At 34.9% G+C, this 21,253-nt stretch overlaps 1 protein-coding gene across 3 annotated transcripts in view; it reads right to left on the bottom strand.

Annotated features, from left to right (window-relative positions):
* Nucleotides 1–21,253, bottom strand: part of CHM (CHM Rab escort protein) — a 214,379-nt gene that overhangs the window by 173,643 nt on the left and 19,483 nt on the right. For all 3 annotated transcript variants that reach the window (XM_081126003.1, XM_081126004.1, XM_081126005.1), the window contains exon 2: nucleotides 15,058–15,124. In XM_081126003.1, coding sequence (XP_080982129.1) covers nucleotides 15,058–15,124 — 67 coding nt within the window. The remainder of the gene's footprint in view (nucleotides 1–15,057; nucleotides 15,125–21,253) is intronic.

Here is a 21,253-nt window from a genome sequence, read left to right as displayed (position 1 = left end):
CAGCCAACATCATACTCAATGCGCAAAAACTAAAACCATTTCCATTAAAAACAGGAACAAGACAAGGATGTCCACTTTAACCACTCTTATTCAACAGAGTACTGGAAGTCCTAGCCACAGCCATCAGACAGGAAGAAAACATAAAAGGTATCCAAAATGGAAAGCAGGAAGTAAAACTGTCATTATTTACAGATGGCATGATAATGTACATAGAAAACCATAAAGACTCCATCAAAGTACTACTAGATTTGATAAACGAATATGGCAAGGTAGCTGGATACAAAATCAACATCCAGAAGTAAATGTCACTCTTATACACCAACAATGAACGTTCAGAGAGAGAAACTAAAAAAGCAATACCATTTACCACTGCAACTAAAAAAATAAGATACCTAGGAATAAACTTAAACAAGGATGTAAAAGATCTATACTTGGAAAACTACGTGACACTGAAAAAAGAAATAGAGGAAGATTTAAACAAGTGGAAGAATATACCATGCTCATGGATTGGAAGAATTCACATCATGAAAATGTATATACTACCCAAAGCAATTTATAAATTCAATGCAATTCCTATTAAAATACCAACAGCATATTTCACAGACCTAGAACAAACATTCCGAAAATTTATATGGAAACAAAAAAGACCCCGAATAGCTGCAGCCATCTTGAGAAAAAAGAGAAGAGTGGGAGGGATAACATTACCAGATTTCAAACTGTATTACAAAGCTATTGTAATCAAAACGGCCTGCAACTGGTACAACAACAGGCATATAGATCAATGGAACAGAACAGAGACCCCAGAAATAGACCTATGCCATTACGGTCAGTTAATATTTGACAAAGGAGGCCAGAGCATCCAATGGAGTAAAGACAGACTCTTCAGTAAGTGGTGCTGGGAAAACTGGACAGATACATGCAAAAAAATGAAACTAGACCACCAACTTTCATCATACACAAAAGTAAACTCAAAATGGATAAAAGACTTAAACGTAAGTCACGAAACCATAAAAATTCTGGAAGAAAACATAGGCAATAAAGTCACAGATATCCCACGTAGTGGAATTTTCACTGATACATCTCCTAGGGCAAGAGAAACAAAAGAAAAAATAAACATATGGAACTACATCAAAATAAAAAGCTTCTGCACAACCAAAGAAAAAAGCCTCAAAATACAAAGGAACCTCACAGTCTGGGAAAACATATTTGCCAAGTATGTATCTGATAAGGGGCTAATTTCCAAAGTGTACAAAGAACTCATATTACTCACCAAGAGGAAGACAACCCAATTAAGAAATGGGCAAAGACCTGAATAGACACTTTGCCAAAGAGGACATACAAATCGCCAAGAGACACATTAGAAAATGCTCAATGTTGCTAATCATCAGAGAGATGCAAATTAAAACCACAATCAGGTATACCTTCACAGCTGTAAGAATGGCTACCATCAACAAATCAACAGATGACATGTACTGGCAAGCAAGTGGAGAAAGGGGGACCCTAGTACACTGCTGGTGGGAATGCAGACTGGTGCAATCACTATGGAAAACACTATGGAAGAGCCTCAAAAAATTAAAAATGGAGCTGCCTTTTGACCCAGTGATTCCACTTCTAGGAATGGATGCTAAGAATCCTGAAACATTAATCAGAAAGAATATATGTACCCCGATGTTCATAGCAGCGCAGTTTACAATAGCTAAGACCTGGAAAAAGCCCAAGTGCCCATCAGTAGATGAGTGGATAAAAAAGCTTTGGGACATATACACCATGGAATACCATGCAGCTGTAAAGAAGAATAATCTCGTACCCTTTGGGACAGCATGGATAGATCTGGAGAAAATTATGCTAAGTGAAATAAGCCAGGCAGCGAAAGACAAACATCACATGATCTCGTTTATACGTGGAATCTAAAGAACTTAATAATCTGAAGAACAGAATAGATTCAATGACATGGAAGCACAGATTAGACTGACAAATGTCAGAGGGATAGAGAAGGGCGGGTGGGTGGAGGTGGAGAGAGTAAGCAAAGAATTTATATGCAAAAATGCACAACCCAAGGACATGGACAATGGTGGGGAGAAGGACTGGGGAGGGGAGGGGACAGGGTGGAACGGGTCAATGGGGAGAAAAAGGGAAATCTGTAATATTTTAAACAAAAATAAAATTTAAAAAAAAACACAGGAGGACAGTCTAAAGGAGCTGTGGGACAACATGAAACTTAACAGTATTCGAATCCTAGGAGTGTCAGAAAAGGTCAAAAGTAAACAAGGGTTAGAGCACTGTTTGAAGAAATAATGGCAGAAAACTTCCCTAACCTGGTCAAGGAAAAAGTCACACAAGTTCAGGAGGCACAGAGAGTCCCAAGGAAGAAGAATCCAAAGATGCCCACATCCAGACATATCATAATTAAAATGCCAAGAATTCAAGACAAAGAGAGAATATTAAAGGTAGTAAGAGAAAAGCAATCTGTTATGTACAAAGGAGCTCCATAAGGCTGTCTGCTTACTTCCCATTAGAAACTCTACAGGCCAGAAGGGAATGGCATGAAGTAGTCAAGGTAATGCAAAACAAGGATCTGAAACCAAGACTACTCTAACCAGCAAGGCTATCATTCAAAATAGATGGTGAAATAAAGAGTTTCTCAGACAAAAAAAAAGTCTAAAGGAGTTTATCACCATCAAGCCAGCATTGCAAGAAATGTTAAATGGACTGCTGTAATAAGAAGAAGGAATAGAAAAACACAGGCATAAAGAATTAAAATGGCAAGACATAAGAGCCTATGAATAGTAACTTTAAGGAGTTTAAGGGAGAGATCAACAGCAATAGAGTCATATTCAGGGACTTGAACATCCCACTGACTTCACTGGATAGATCTTCCAGACAAAAAGTCAACAGAGGAACAGTGACTCTAAATGGCACACTAGCCCGGCTAGCTTTGCTCAGTGGTTGAGCATCAACCTATGATCCAGGAAATCGCAGTTTGATTCCCGGTCAGGGCACAAGCCCAGGTTGCGGGCTCAATCCCCAGCGAGGGGCGGGGGGGGGGGGGGGGGGGATGCAGGAGGCAGCCAATCAGTGACTCTCTTATCATTGATGTTTCTATCTCTCTCCCTCTCCCTTCCTCTCTCTAAAATCAATAAAATTATTTAAAATGAATAAATAAATGGCACACTAGATCAGATGGTTTTAATTGATATTTATAGAACATTCCATCCCAAAGCTGCAGAATATACATTCCTCTCAAGTGCACATGGGTCATTATCAAAGACAGACCACATGTTAGGACACAAAACAAGTCTCTATAAGTTCTAGAAGACTGAAATTATATCAAGCATCTTCTTGGACCACAATGGCATGTAATTAGAAATCAACTACAGTAAAAACACAAAAACATTCAAACACATGGAGGCTAAATAACATGATATCAAACAATGAATGAGTTACCAGTAAGATAAAGAAAGAAACCAAAAACTTCCTGGAAACAAATGAAAACGAACACACAACAACTCCAAATCTATGGGACACAGTGAAAGCAGTCCTGAGAGGGAAGTTCATGGAACTACAGGCCTACCTGAAAAAGCAAGAAAATTTTTTAATAAACTGCCTAACCCTATAGCATAAAGAATTAGAAAGCTCCCCTGTGAAGCCATCTGGACCAGGGCTTTTGTTTGCTGGGAGTTTTTTTAATTACTGCTTCAATTTCACCCGTTGTTATTAACCTGTTCAGGTTTTCTGATTTTTCCTGATTCAGTTTTACATGATCTCACTCATATGTGGAATCTAATAAACAAAATAGACTGAGGAGCAAAACAGATCCAGAGACTTAGCATGGAAAAGACTGATGAATCTCAGTGGGGAGGCAAGGGTGGGGGAGTAGGTGAGGAGAGATTAATCAAAGAACCTATATGCATATATGCATAACCCATGGACATAGACAACAGTGTGGTGAAGGCCTGGGGGGTGGGGAGGGGTGGATGCGGGGTGCAGGGGAGCAATGCCTGAAAAATGGGGGATATGTGTAATACTTTTAACAATAAAGATAATTTTTAAAAAAAGAAGCAAAAAAAGTTATGAACAGGATAAATGGAAATAAAATCAACACTTAGACAGATGAGAGTAAGAATATATAACTATAAAGGCACACAGAATATTAAAGCAATCAGAAAGGAAAGATAATTCATTTACAAAATAGTGACATTTCTCAACAGCAACAAAAGATACCAGAGGACAAAGTGAAGACAAAAAAATCATTCTCAAAGTGTAATTACAGAAACAATTAAACTATAAGATTGAGACTGAAATAAAGCATTAATAGACAAAGATAGAGTTAACCACTATGAGACTCTGGTTGAAAGAATTTCATTTGAATAAATATGTCAAAATTTGAATTTATTCTATTCGAAAGAAAGAAATTTCATCTATAACTTCAAACCAGTTGTAAGAAGGGGAAAAGGTTATAAACATACCTCTATTCAATAAAAGGCATAAAGGTGTGAGAAGGAAAGCAAAGGCAGGGTAAAGGAAAAGCATGAAATAAAATGATAGAAGTATGTCCAAACAATAGTGAAGCAGAATAAATGTAAATGGACTAAATTCAGTTAAAAGAAAGATTGCCAGATTGAATTAAGACAAATCTAGTTATATGCTATCTGCAAGAGGCACACCTAGCCCGGCTGGCCATGGCTCAGCGGTTGAGCATTGACCTAGGATCTAGGAGAGGGAGGTTCGATTCCCAATCAGGGCACATGCCCGGGTTGTGGGCTCGATTCCCAGTCTGGGGTGTGCAGGAGGCAGCCAATCAATGACTCTCTCATCACTGATGTTTCTATCTCTCTCTCCCTCTCCCTTCCTCTCTCTGAAATCAATAAAGATTTTTTTTTTTTTAAAAAAGAGGCACACCTAAAACACAAAGGCACAGAAAGATGAAAAATAAAAGGGCAAAAAAGATATATTGGGGGGGGGGAACGGACAAAAACCTGATGTCAGTATGTAATACATACAAAACAGACTTTAAGGCAAAAAGCATCATCAGGAAAAAAACATAAGGTAACTACATAAAGATATCATCATTCTAAATTTACATGCCCTTATGAATATACATCTAGAATACATAAAGCAAAAATTGAAAGAATTATAAAATAAAAATAAGAATTCCACAATGAGTAAAGGAGATTTTAATATATACCTCTGCAATTAATAGATCAGATAAAAGAAATTCTGAACAAAATTAGCAAGCTTTATCTAATGAACATATATGGAACTCCATATCCAACAATTTAGCAAAGACACATTTTTAAGACACATGGAGTCATATAGTTCCAAGCCATAAAGCAATTCTCAAAAATGCCAAATGATATCATATAGAGGTTATTTGACAATAATGTAATTAAATTAGAAACCAATTACCAAAAAAAGATAAAGTTTAAAAATATATTTGGTTAGAATGTGTAATAAACTCTCAAAACTCAATAGGAAAACAAACAATCCAATCAGAAAATAGACTAAAGACATGAAGAATATTGTAGGACATATAAAAGATAATATACAGATAGCAAATGAGCACATGAAAAATGTTCATCATTAGACATTAGGGAAGTATGGACTAAAATCACAATGAGATATCACTACACACTAATCAGAATCCCACCCACCCACCCAAATACTGATAACACCGAATGATGGCAAAGATGAAGGGAAACATGGATCACTTGCACACTGCTAGTAGGAATGTAAAATCACTTAGGCAGTCTGGAAAATAGTTTGCAGTTTCTTAAAAAACTAAACATGCCATAACCATACAACTCTGCAATTACACTACTGAGCATTTACACCAGCAAAATAAAAATTTAAGTTCATGCACACATAGACCTATAGATGAATGTTCACAGTCCAGTTTTGTAATAGCCAAAAACTGTAATCAGCCCAAATGCCCTTCAACAGGTGAATGGTTAAACAAACTAAGATATATAATATAGACTACTTCATCAATAAAAGAAACAACCTTGACAAATCTCCAAGGGAATTGTGGTGAGTGAAAAAGATCAATGCTGAAAAGCTGCCTACTGTACAGTTCCATCCTCAAAATGATAAAATTATAGAACTAAAAAACAAGTTACTGGTTGCTGGGGATAGAAACAGGGGAGGCAGGGGAAGGAGGTATATATGGAATAAAAAGGCAACATGAGAGATACTTGGTGTTAGAACTGCTTAATATCTTATACCTTTTTCTACACTGAATCTAATATACATATAATAAAATCTTTCATATTTTTCTGCAACTTCTTTCTCTAGACAGAATATTGTAGGACATATAAAAGATAATAGTAGCTGCTTCCATAAGATGGGATTATGGGTAGAGAGGGTGGGGTACAGGCAGGAAGAGAGAGAAGATACACTAGAACTTTTTTACTTTCTCATTTACGTATTTTGTCACAAGTGTTCGAAATTATAAATTCAGTAAGATATTGAAATAAAAAATGAATATAGAAATTTAAAAACATACCTTTAATTAACTAATTAAAGGACATATAAAAGATAATATACAGATCTATTAAAAATCTGAAATCACAATGGCTATTAAAAAAAACTTGAAATTCATGGAAGACAGCTAATGTGGAACTACAATCTTAAGTAATTATATTAAACAAAAAGGAAGACTTAAATATAAAAAATTATAAATTTAAATCAAGAAGTTAGAAAAAAAACAAGAGTGATTTCAAGCCAAAGAAAGTAGAAGAAAGGGGTGGGAAGAGATTGACCAGAGAACCTATAAGCATATATGCACAGCCCTAACCAGTTTGGTTCAGGGGTTAGAGCATCAGCCTGCGGACTGAAGGGTCCCATGTTCGATTCTGGTCAAGGGCACATACCTGGGATGCAGGCTCAGCCCCAGTAGGGGTGTGTGCGGGAGGCAACCAATCGATGTGTCTCTCTCACATCTATGTTTCTCTTTCCCTCTTCCTTCCACTCTCTGAAAAGCAATGGAAAAAATATCCTCAGGTGAGGATAAAAAAAAAAAAAAAAAAAAGCATATATGCACAGCCCATGGACACAGACAATAAACAGGTGAAGACCTGGCGAAGGGTGGGAGATGGAGGGAGGGAGGGAGGTAAAGGGGAGAAAGTGGGGGACATCTGTAATACTCTAAATAAAATAAATTTAAAAAATAAAAACAAAAAAGATACATAGATATTAGATAGAAAAAAAAGATAACACAGAAAAAAAGAACAAGGCAAAAGCTGGTTCATTGAAAAGACTCATTAATATAGACAAATCTCCGGCAAGAGAGAGAGATCAAGGAGAAAAGATACATTAAAAAAGGCACAAAGAGCCCGGCCGGGCATGGCTCGGCGGTTGAGCGTCGACCTAGGATCCTAGGCGATCAGAGTTCAATTCCCGGTCAGGGCACATGCCCAGGTTGCGGGCTCAATCAATGACTCTCTCATCATTGATGTTTCTCTCTCCCTTCCTCTCTCTGAAATCAATAAAGATATATATTTTTTAAAAGGCACAAATATTAAGAATTTTTTTAAAAGTGCACAATTACAGCACTAGCAGAGCATAGTGAACAAGGGAGAGAGGCACACATGATGCAGTTTGAAAAAAGGAAAAGGCCAAATGCTGGGGAAAGTAGTGAAAATGGACCAATTAGGAGGTTTGGGAAGAAGTTCAATAGTAATAGTGGAATGAAATGAAAGGAAGAGTGGACACAGAAAACTCCTTAGATTTGGGTTGTTTGGGAAGTAGAAATGACAGGATATGCTGAAGGACTGAATATGGGTTTGAGGGAAAGACATGAAGATATTAAAGATAATTATTAAGGGTAAAACCAATAAATAAAATCCCTACACCTCAGCATACAGACGTAAACAATATGGATCCAGTCTACTTCTAGCTTCAATTCTCATTAATCCAACTCACTTGGCTAACCTTTCAGTCATACTAAAATTCTCACCATTCACTTAGCATGCCATGCCCTTTCAATCTGTTGCCTCTTTCTGGAATGCTCTAATTCTTCATTAAAGTCTTACTCATCTTTCAAGACTCAGCTCAAGTGTCATCTCTATGACACTTTTCACTAATCTTCCAAGCATGATTAGTCACTCCTTTCTCTGGCTTCACTGTTTATATCTAGCAGCAACAGTATTGTTAGAGAAACAGATATTAACATTTACTGAGAGTTTACTATGCTTCAGGCACTGTTACAAAACTATTACATGGATTATTTTCTTTAATCCTACAAAGAATCTTAAAAAGTAAGTGCTATTATTATGCCCTTTATATCAATAAATGGAGGTATAAAAAGATTAAATAAGTTGTCAAAGGTTACACACCTAGTACATGCCAAAACAAGGATTTGAATCAGGGCATTCTGGCTCAAAAACCCATACACAACTTCCCAGTGGAGCCAAAGCATGGGAAGTTAATGGGAATGTAAAATGGTACAGCTGCTGTATGGAAAACAATATGACAGTTCTTCACAAAATTAAAAATAGAATTACCACCTGATCTAGCAATCCCAATTCTGGGTATATATCCAAAAGAAATGAGAGCAGGATCTCAAAGATGTATTTGCACACTCATGCTCATAACAGCATTATTCACTACAGTCAAAAGGTGGAAGTAATCCAAATGTTTATGAATGAGTATTGTATACACATACAATGTAATATTACTCAGTCTTAAAATGGAAGGAGATTCTGATATATGATAGAAAATGGATGAACCTTGAGGACATTATGCTGAATGAAATAAGGCAATCACAAAAAGACAAATATTATACTATTCCAATTATATGAGGTATCTAAAGTAGTCAGTCATGGAGACAGAAAGTAGGGTGGTGCTTGCCCAGGGTTAAGGGGAGGAGGACTGGGGCAGTTATTGTTTAATGGGTACAGTTTCAGTTTGGCAAGATCAAAAGAGTTCTGGAGATCTGTTGCACAACAATATAAATATACTTAACATTACTGAACTGTACACCTAAAAATAGTTAAGATGGCAAATTTTATATTATGTTTCTTACCATGATTTAAATATTTTTTTAAAAAAAACATGGAAAGATATGTCTATGGAACAGAGATATATGGTACTCTTGTTCATGTACATCAGAAATGAAAGACGGTTGGGGAAGATAGAACCTGACTATGAAAAGCCTTAAGTGCTAAAATGAATAAAAATGGCAAATATTTAAACCTTGCCCACAGCAGAAAAATACCCTATAAATCAATACCTAGATGGATCAAAACACTCAAAAGCCACCAAACCTGAGGATCTAAAATAGAAAAAGTTTTCTCATTTTGAAATACTATTTTTATTAAGCTATAAGTTATTTTTTAAATCTTTATTGTTTAAAGTATTACAGATGTCCTCCCCCTTTCCCCCCCATTGCCCCCCTCTACCCAGATCCCAACCCACCCTCAGGCCTTCACCACCCTATTGTCTATCTCCATGGGTAATGCATATATGCATATTAAGTTTTTTGGTTTATCTCTTCCCAGCCCCTCCCCCCCTTCCCGCTGAGATTCTTCCATCTGTTCCATGTTTCCGTGCCTCTGGTTCCATTTTATTCACCAGTTTATTTTGTTCATTAGATTCCTTGTTCGATTATTTTGACTTTTAGATTCAATTGTTGATAGATATTTATTGCTATTTTATTGTTGATATTATTGATCTATTTTTCTTTTTCTTCTTCTTAAAGAAGACCCTTTAACATTTCATAGAGTATTGGTTTGGTGGTGATGAACTCCTTTAGCTTTTTCTTGTCTGTGAAGACCTTCATCTGACTTTCAATTCTATACCATAGTTTTGCTGGGTAGAGCAATCTTGGTTGTAGGTCCTTGCTTTTCATCACTTTGAATACTTCTTCCCACTCCCTTCTACTATAAGTTCTTAAGGAAACCATATTATAAAGCCTTTCTAACTGATTCACTGCTTAACAAAATAAGATTCAGCTTCTTATATTGCTAATTACAATTTGATTTTTGATTATCAGTAAACCCTATGTGATTTCTAAAATGTTCTTCATTCTGGGAAGCCCTCAGGTTTTGGAATAAAAAACATAAAATAAATTTGAATTTAAAATTAGACAAGCACAAGCAGGACAGAATTAGAAAAATTACTTAACTTCTCTGCACTTCAAATTCCCCATTTGTTAAATTGGCATAATACCATCTACCTCACACTTGGCTGTGATGGGAATTAAACTACATAACATGTGTAACGAATCTGATATGGTGAGTAGCGTAGAGTACAAGCACAATAAATGACAATTTAGGGAAATTTAAGATTTTATTTTTAATTTTAGGTTAATTAACATTAACAAAAAAAAAACTGAATTTAGATTTTTATTAAGCCTGTAAATCACACTGGCTCAGTACCAGGGATTTAAAGGTGGCAGATTTCAAAAAAGACTAAATTGAAACATTAACACAAGCAGTTACACATAAATAATTAAAGAGAATTCCAAGGGCAAGACTTGTTTGAAAATTGAACCTAATTTAGAAATGTCATTCAATAACTAAAGAGTTAATAGGCTTTCAAAATAATTTACAAAGGGTTAAATGGAAATGAACTAATACTCCCTTTTAAATACCTACATATATACAGTGGGGTAACATATGAGAAAGCACTATAAACTATAACAAATCTAGTTACTCTTTGTATTCTGGCATTACGAAAAACATTGCAGTTAATATATAACAGAAAATATAAAGTCCTTTTCTTTTTGTTTCTTTATTACTCCTATTTTTTTTAAGTTTCTTTATCTTTATTGTTGAGAATATTACAGATGTCCCCTTTTATCCCCATTGATCCCCTCCACTCCACATCCATCACACCCCCAGACTTTTCCCATACCAATGTCTGTGTCCATGGCTTATGCTTATAAACATATAAGTTCTTTGATTAATCTCTCCCCACCCACACACCGTCCTCCCCGCCTTCCCTCTTAGATTCCGTGGTCCATTCCATGCTTCTATGTCACTGGATCCACTTTGTTCATCAGTTTATTTTGTTTCTTATATTCCACATATAAGTGAGATCATGTGGTACTTGTCTTTCTCTGACTGGCTTATTTCACTTAGCATAATACGTTCAAGTTCGCTCCACGTTGTGCCAAAGGATAAAATATCCTTCTTTTTATAGCTGCATAGTATTCCATGGTATAAATGTGCCACAGCTTTTTTATGAACTCATCTACTGATGGGCACGTGGGCTGTTGTCAGATCTTAGCTATTGTAAATTGTGCTACTATGAACATAGGGGTGCATAAGTTCTTTGTGATTGGTGTTTCATGTTCCTTAGGATATGTTCCTAGCAGTGGAATCCCTGGGACAAATGGCAGGTCAAGTTTTAATCTTATGAGGAACTTCCATACTGCTTTCCATAGTGGCTTCACCAGTCTGCATTCCCACCAGCAGTGTACTAGGGTGCCCTTTTCTCCACACCCTCGCCAGCACTCCTAGTTCGTTGATTTGTTGATGGTAGCCATTCTTACAGGTGTGAAGTGATACCTCATTGTGGTTTTAATTTGCATCTCTCTGATGATAAACAGCATTGAGCATTTTTTCATATGTCTCTTAGCCACTTGTATGTCCTCTTTGGAGAAGTGTCTATTTAGGTCCTTTGCCCATTTTTTAATTGGACTGTTTGTCTTCCTTTTGTCAAGTTGTATGAGTTCTTTATATATTTTAGATATTAACCCTTTATCCAATGAATCGTTGGCAAATATAGTCTCCCATACAGTGGAACCCTTTTCATTTTGTTGATGGTTTCTTTTTCTGTGCAGAAGCTTTTTATTTTGATGCAGTCCCATTTGTTTATTTTTTCCTTTGTTTCTCTTGCCCTAGGAGATGTATCAGCAAACATATTGCTATGAGAAATGTCTGAGATTTTGCTGCTTAGGTTTTCCTCTAGGATTTTTATGGGTTCATGTCTTACATTTAAGTCTTTTATCTATTTTGAATTTACTTTTGTGTATGGTGTAAGTTGGTGGTCTAGTTTCATTTTCTTGCAGATACCTGTCCAATTTTCCCAACACCATTTATTTATTGAAAAGACTGTCTCTAATCCATTATGTTCTTGCCTCTTTGGTCTAATATTAATTGACAAAAATGACGTGGGTCAATTTCTGGGTTCTCTGTTCTGTTCCACTGATCAATATATGTTTGTTCTTGTGCCAGTACCAAGCTGTTTTGATTAGAATGCCTTTGAAATATAACTTGATATCTGGTTTTGTGATCCCTCCAACTTTGTTCTTCTTTCTCAGGATTGCCATGGCTATTCGGGATGTTTTTTAGTTCAATATAAATTTTCGAAGTATTTGTTCTAAATCTGTTGGAACAATTTGTTGGTATTTTAATAGGGATTGCATTGAATTTATAGATTGCTTTTGGTAATATGGACATTTTAATGATGTTAATTCTTCCGATCCATGAACATAACATATTTTTCCATTTGTTTAAATCTTCCTTATTTCTTTTTTCAGTGTCCTATAGTTTTCCGAGTAAAGGTCTTTTACATCTACGGTTAAGTTTATTCCTAGGTATCTTATTTATTTATTTATTTATTTATTTATTTATTTATTTATTTTTTAAATATATCTTCATTGATTTCAGAGAGAGGAAAGGAGAGGGAGAGAGAGAGATAGAAACACCAATGATGAGAGGGTCACTGATTGAGCCCGCAACCGGGCATGTGCCCTGACCAGGAATCCAACCCCGATTGCCCGGATCCTAGGTCGACGATCAACAGCTGAGCCACACCCAGCGGGCAGTATCTTATTTTTTTTTAGTTGCAATGGTAAATGGGATTTTTTTTTAGTTTCTGTTTCTGAGAGTTCATTATTGGTGTATAAAAATGCCACTGATTTCTGGGTGTTAACTTTGTATCCTGCTACCTTGCTGAATTCATTTATTAAATCTACTAGTTTTATGGAGGAGTCTTTAGGATTCTCTATGTACAATATCATGTCATCTGCAAATAATGACAGTTTTGTTTCCTCTTTTCCAATTTGGATGCCTCTGATGTTTTCTTCTTGTCTGATCGCTGTGGCTAGGACTTCTAGTACTCTGTTGAATAAGAGTGGTTAAAGTGGGACACCTGTCTTGTTCCTGTTCTTAGGGAAAATTATTTTAGTTTTTGCCCACTGAATATGATGTTTGCTGTAGGTTTATCATATATGGCCTTTATTATGTTGAGGTATGATCCCTCTATTCCCACTTTGCTAAGTTTTTATCAAAAAAGGGTGTTGGATTTTATCAAATGCTTTTTCTGCATCTATTTATAAGATCATGTGATTTTTAACTTTCAATTTGTTTATGTGTTGTATCATGTTTATTGATTTGCGAATACTGTACCACCCTTGCATCTCTGGAATAAATCCCACTTGGTCATGGTGTATATTTTTAATATATTGCTGGATCCAATTTGCTGATATTTTGTTGAGGATTTTAGCATCTATGTTCATCAGGGATACTGGCCTGTAATTATCTTTCTTGTAGTGTCTTTATATGGTTTTGGAATTAGGCTAATGCTGGCCTTGTAAAAAGAGTTTGGAAGTGTTCCTTCCTCTTGGATTTTTTGAAATAGTTTGAGGAGGATAGGTGTTAATTCTTCTTTGAGTGTTTGGTAAAACTCCCCTGTGAAGCCATCCCAGCCAGGGCTTTTGTGTGCTGGGAGCCCTTTGATTACTGCTTCAACTTCATCAGCAGTTATTGGCCTATTTAGGCTTTCTGACTCTTCCTGATTGAGTTTTGGAAGGTTGTATTTTTCTCGGAATTTATCCATTTCTTCCAGGTTGTCCAGCTTGGTGGCATATAGTTGTTCATAGTATTTTCTTACAGTGCTTTCTATTTCTGTTGGGTCAGCTGTTATTTAAATTCTTTCATTTCTGATTTCGTTTATTTGGGTCCTCTCTGTTTCTTCATGAGTCTGGCTAAAGGTTCATCAATCTTGTTTACCTTTTCAAAGAATCAGCTCTTGGTATCATTGATCTTTTGTATTGTTTTTTTAGTCTCTATGTCATTTATTTCTGCTCTGATCTTTATTCTTTCTTTCCTTCTACTTACTCTGGGCTTTTCTTGTTGTTCTCTCTCTAAGTTTTTAGGTTGTAGGGTTAGAGAGTCTATTATAAGTTTTAATTGTCTTTTGAGGTAGGCTTGTCATGCTATGAACTTCCCTCTCAGGACTGCTTTCATTGTGTCCCAAGATTTGGAGTTGTTGTGTGTTTAGTTTCATTTGTTCCCAGGAAGCTTTCTATTTCTTTCTTGATCTCTTTGGTAACCCATTCATTGTTTAAAAACATGCTTTTCAACCTCCATGTGTTTAAATGTCATTTAGTGTTTTTATTGTAGTTGATTTCTAATTTCATGCCACTGTGATCCGAGAAGATACATGATATGATTTCAATCTTCTTGAACTTGTAGAAATGTGTTACTCCTATTTCATGAACAATTAAAGTGTCAAGGTACAATGTTCAAAAGCACTAAATAGGTACGTGAAAAGTTAGGGATTTGTTTCAGGAGGAAACAGGAATGAAGAAGAGATTTACACTAAGCTTTACCATAAACTTGAATTTTTCATTAACTTCCTTTTTATAATGACATTTAAGAGAAAAAGTAAAAAAACTTCTAGATATTTTTCTCAGTTAAGATTTTCTAATAGTTTAAATTTTGATTAAAACCACATACTATAAATCTATTAGCTTTGTTTTTCAACAGTCTAATACAATACCTAAAATACAACTGCATGTACAGGTTGTATATGCCCACACAAATGGAGAATTATTTATCATTTAAAAAACAAAATCACTCATGAGAAGAATAAAATTATGGTATATTTGATTTATTCTTAAGGGAAACATCACCTATTTTACACAGTATAATAGTAAGACTTGTTCATTATATATTTCATTATTAATTTTGTGAAAATTAATTCCAATCATTTTTCTAACTTGAAAAGTTTATAATGTGACATATATGTACACATGTATATATTTAATTTTTTCACTTTGTATAGAGATATTTAGGAAGTATTAAATACTATCATTGATAAACTTACGAATCAACATGTAGAACCCTCTGGCCACTTCTTGAACATGCAGCTGCAATGATGGATTCAGGCAAACCTATAAAAACATACACCTATATCATTCAGAATGTAGAAATATATATATATTATATATATATATATATAAAATGCAAAATATTCAATTCATGCCATAGCTGTACAGGACAGTTTAACAAAATAGGTTCATCTTTGTATTTTAAACTATAACGTGTATATTTTTATACCATTGGATGTTTCTTAGACTACTAATGCTGAAAATCTCATTATGTGGAAGAGATATTTTTTAAAACCAAGTACTTAAATTATTTTTATCAGCAAATTACCATAAATGAGCAACTGTCAAAAACTGTTCATAGAGCACTTTGTTATTTAGGAACTATGTTCACACACTAGCTCATTTGATTATCCCAACTGCATTGAGAGAGAAGCATCTGCATACTGGGGTGCAAATATGTTAACTTGTTGCCCAATGCTCTATGAAAATAAAAAAGTTCTAGAGTTGAAATTTGAACCAAAATCTAACTCCAAAGCCACAGTGCCTGTGACAGGGAATGGCATACATTCATTTACACAATAGGTTAGCTAGTTTTAAAAGAGGCCATTTACACGATATAGTATTTTACTTTCTGGTTAATACAACAGTTTAAAAGGAACACTACTGTTTTGGAATCACATTAAGCCACACCATAATATTGGTTATCATAAAAGGAAATATATATTACTACTCTCTATACCAACAAAAACAATAAAAAATTACCAAAGATAATGATTTTATAATTTAAAAAATCAGGTGTTCAGTTATATCGGCTAGTTAATACCGTACGTTTTAAGTTCAAGACTATTCTATAACTTTATCATAAGATCTACCATTTCAACAGAGGACATTAAATCTTTTCTGTAAGTCAAATAAACAAAGCATGTTCTGAAACTTTTTCACTACAATGAAAACACCCTAATCCTCACCATTCTTTTGGTAAGCATTTAAACTACACACTATGCATCAAGGATTTCAAGAAAATGGAAGTTATCCTCTTTATGTAAAAGCAATATGCAAATATGCATATGGAAGCAATTTACATAGTAGATCTCTAGTTAAAAACCACATTAAAGACAAGCTCCAGCTACATTCACCAAAGAACTAGAGTTTCCCAGTAGTGAACACTTTGTGGCTATATTAAGACTTGGTTCAAAAAAGAAGTTTTGACCAAATGTACTGTATACAGCCATTAAACATCAACTATTAGAACTAAGTCATCATAAAATTTCAACTTCAGATATAATTCAAAGAAAAAACAGAGCAAGAATTTGTGGTGTACAAGGAAGTGGGAGGCAAGAAAGGAGAGTTTTAAACAGTTAAGCATACTTCTTCAAACAGTTAAAATTGTATTGTGCTAATGTCTTTTATCTTTACTATCTCAACTTTTTATACCTAAAAAAATAACTTTTCTTATTAATTAAATGCAGTCACTATGGTACTTTAAAAGATGCTATGCAGCTTAGTTAAGAGGGACAACAGCAAAGAAATGTTCAGGAAGCAATTAGTATGTTAAAAGTATGTAATAATGGCAGCATTAATAATACTTATCAAACATTCATTAGCATAGGGCTTTTATGATTCACAATATATATCTGACATACATCATCTCATTTATTCCTCATTATAATCCTGGGAGGAAGGTAGTATTACCCATGTGAGAAATGGGATGAAAAAGGTTAAATAACTTACCAAAGACCAAGTAATTCAGTAATTCGGCATCTCAAATTCAAATTACCACAGTAAGTTCACTCTCTCCAACTTGGATATGAGTCTAAGGATGAGGATGTAAGTGCAGGACAGCAAGGCAATGAAATGGGAATGGTCTAGTCACACAGACCTAGACCTGAATCTTAGTTTTGCTGCTTAACCAGCCGTGTGACCTCAGAAAAGTCACTTGACTTCTCTGAGCCTTTGTTTCTTCATTAATGGGAATACCACCATTTACCTCATAGAATTATTCAGTTGTTAGCAGAGAGTACTTGCTCTATAAACACTGTCTACTTTTATTATTCTTCAGAAAGAGTTTTAAAATACTACATTTTCATCTAAATACTACTCTAAATATAAACCTATTTTTACCAAATGCCCACTCCAATGGCAAACAATAATAAAATTACTCTCCTCTATTTGGCCCAAATTAGCTGTTGCTTTGGACAGGCAAATACACATGTGGTTAGCATGTAGTTACTTCCACGGCTGTGATCAACACTGTCAGAAGTCATGTCTCTGTTGACAAAGCAAAGCTAAGAATGGATTTCAATAATGAATATTATTTGAGTCCAAATTACATAAAACCAAAATGACTACCATTTGTTTTCCCTTAATGCTTCCATCCAGGCATCCCACAAGTTTGTGAAATTTATAGGCTGACCCTGTTAAATGGGCCTATTAACTTCATGCTTAGAATGAATAAAATAAGTCTGATAATACAGTTAGTAATATCTTCCTGGCCAGGATTTTAAATTTCTTCCTACCCATTTAATAAACCATGAGTTCCTGAACAGAAGAGGCACATGGTAGTTTCTCTGTAAATACTTTTTTTTGAAGGAAAGAAAAGAAGAAAAAGAAAATGGGGAAAGGAAAGGGAGAGGGATGGAGTAGACTATGATAGGTAGTGAGTGAAAAACAGCTAAGATTATGGCAAGTCCTAGCTAAAATAGTTCAGAGTGTAAAGAATACAAATTTAAATAACAAATGTAATTAAAACTTATAGGAACACAATGGGGGGAAAAACATTCCTCTGTACAAGGGAGTCACGGAAAACTCCAAAGAGCAGGGGACATTAGATGGCTGTTTCAGGATCTGTAACAGCCCAACTGAAGAGTGTAGAAGAAAAATGTGGAAGGAAAAAGGAAAGTGGAAGAGAATATTCCTGGTAAAGGGTGAAGGAAAAGAGAACCAAACGGTGATGCTCAAAAAGAGTGGTTGGAGGCAAACTGTGGAGTCTGACTTTGACCTTATAAGCAACATAGAGTCTTGAAAGGATTTTAGCCAGAAGAACAGCAGCCAGAAGAACTGGCAGCTAGAAAAAACACATTGGAAGCTTAAAGAATGTTATATGATCAGAAAAACAATTCTATTCACAGAATGAAGAATGAACTTGTATTAAATTTGAACTTTAAGTGTCAGAGTTTGTTTTTTTAATTCTCGTTTAGGAATAAAATTAACATATTAAACTTCGCGGTCTTAACAATAACTCAGGAAAATAAGTGAAATGACTTTTTTATTAATTGGTATTTATAAGCCAATTTAATAACATTTAAACTGACTTCAAATTCGTTTTTAATAATTTAAAATCATTTGACTGATTTCAATAAAATCGTTTTTTAACACTTGGCACCACAAAAAGTGAACTACTTACTTCTGAATCATTATGCAAATTCACACACCATTCTTGTGAGGGCATTTATATGAACTATACATAGGCTTGTAATGAATTCAATCTCTCCCACTAGGAAAAGCCATACATGAGTTAGAAGCAGATAACCTAGATCAGGGTCAAACCACACAGTATTACACTGAAAGCACCCTGTAAAATATGTGAGTAAAGATACACAAGTACAAGGTTTCAGCTCAAATATGGGGCTAATAATACATCTCATAGGGGTGAAGGGAGGAATAGGTATAAAATGACATAAAACACCTCATACAGTGCCTCCTAGTATGTCACTGACATTCAATAAATATTGGTATTCTTCCTAATCCAATAATATTAGTTATTTGAAGGAAAAAAACTATCACTTGTTTACTATTTACTTAAGTTATCTTCAAAGATCTAACAACTTAAAAGCTTTAAAAAAAAGTCCAATAACCTTTTTATATGTATACTATAGGCTTTTTGTATATGTATACTATAGAAGTTCATCAAACACAGTATCATTTACACATTTCACATTATTAAATGATTATTAAATTCATTAGTGAAGCTGTATCAAATAAACATGTCAAAGGATTATAGGAAAAATGTATAATTCTGATGCAAGACCAACAGCTTTTATTGGCAAGTCATTTTTATCAAACACAGGTAAACAGTAAGTATTAAATTAGCATTTCATAACAGTTTATACTGGGGGAAATTGAGGTGTTACATCCTTCCCTTCTCAGATGAGGTTCTGTTATACACTTAGCAGCTAGAAAAAATATATTAGAAGCTTACAGAATGTTATATGATCATATAACAAACAAACATGTATAGTCTCAACTTTCTACAATTTTCCAAAACCTGTCTAAATAAAACAGAGATGTAAAATCAGGAACAAAAAGGTATAAAAATAATAGTTTGAAGAATGTTATCTAAAACATTTTATAAGAATGAAAATTCACTTTTCAAAATCCCCTTTTAATCCAAATTCTTAATGTTAAACCTCATCATTTACAACTGTAACATTTAGGTCAGTTCTTTATGATCTATTCTTAAAACTGTATTAGTACCTGGAATTGATTTTTCTTAACACTATACTTCCATAAAATAAAGTACTTACACCACTCCCAGCATATCGAACAATAAATAATTGATTCCCCTGACAGGACTTTGATGACCTGGCAAAGCCCGAGTGCTTTCAGTCCAAATCATATGAAACCATAAATCACTCTTTATTTTATAGAACATTTCAAAATGGATTCTTGTTTTCTACCTTGAAAGCCATTTCATGTGTTATTTATAACTAGTGAAGACCAGAATGGAAAGAAAATTACAGAGAACTAGAAAATTTACTGTGACTGTTTTTTGTTGTGTTTTTTTTTAAAATAAAGAATAACTTCTTTCTTTAGGAAAGAAATAGAATAACTAGCAAGGAAAAACTTGTGAGTACAAGCTCTTAAGAGAGCCACACCCTTTATTACTTAAACAACCCTATGTACAGACCTTTGGCACCATTCTAAACAAACCATGAACCATATTAGGTAAAGAACTATTAGAATGAGCAATGAAAAGGTAAAACTGCACATTTAGCTCATGTCACAGACACTCAAAAAAAATCAGAAAATTAGGTGGAAACTGAATTTCAACCCAGATTCAAGTACTTCTGTTTATTTCTATTAAACTCCAAATTAAAAGTTTAGATCTTATATTTACTTTTTAGTGATTACCTTAAAAAGCAAAAAAGACTGCCTAGGGGACTACCGAGACACTCAAATAAAAATATTGTTTTTAAATTGACAATTGTTTTAATTGCCTTTCACCAACAAAAATACCGAACATATTAGTAAAGGTAGCAATTTAATATCTATGGATTTCTTTCTCAGAGAAATATTATTAATATCTATGTAATTTTTAGAACTTTAGAAAAATATACTACCATTAAAATATTTACTTGCAAAATTCACGTTAATTTTTAAAAATTTATATAGTGTGAACTTTTAGGAGTGTCTAATGACAAGAACATTGTTTTAATATCCAGGGTCCTGAACTTAGTGTCAGGAAAACTGGATTCTTGTTTTCAGGTTTACACTAAATAGCTGGACAGTCAAACACCTTGAAACTCAGCTTCCTTATAGATATCCTTATAGATAAAATGATGGGCTTGAAATTAGTGACCCATAAGATTTGTTACAGTTCTCAAAGGTCAACTTAAATGTCAGATCAAAAACTTCACCTCTGTTCCTGAGCAAATGATTTGAACTTAAAAACAAAAACAGGGGGAGGGATCCATGATGGCAGTGTAGGAAGACCCTGAACTGAACTCCTTCCCAAGGAAACACCAAATATACACAGACGTACAGAACAATGCCCCCTAAAGAATGGAGGGCTGATTAAACAGCTTCTGCACAACAAATGATAGAGACCACAGACATAAGGATAGTAGGCATGGTAAAGAAAGGAACCCACCCCAAGGCAGTGCAGTAGGAAGGGATATCCCTGTGGGGTCCATGCACAAACTCCCCCACTCTGGGAAACGGTAAAAAAACAGCAGTATAAAAGGCACCTAGACTATACAATAAAGAAATCCATTTACTAACCCTACAGGGTCTGCCAAAGAGCACAAGCCTGCTGGATCGCTCTCTGGAATCAGAGATACCTGCAAGTGCCATTTTTTTACATCCTCCACCTTAGGGGCGCAGGCAGGAGCAGGGTCCAGGCACTTTAGCAAACCTTCAAAGGCCATCCCTGTGGGGACTCCTGGACCATGGCCCACACCAACTCCAGCTGTC

This window comes from Miniopterus schreibersii (assembly GCF_964146895.1).
Source record: "Miniopterus schreibersii genome assembly, chromosome: X".
Classification (NCBI taxonomy): domain Eukaryota; kingdom Metazoa; phylum Chordata; class Mammalia; order Chiroptera; family Miniopteridae; genus Miniopterus; species Miniopterus schreibersii.
This window is presented reverse-complemented; position numbering and strand designations above follow the sequence as displayed.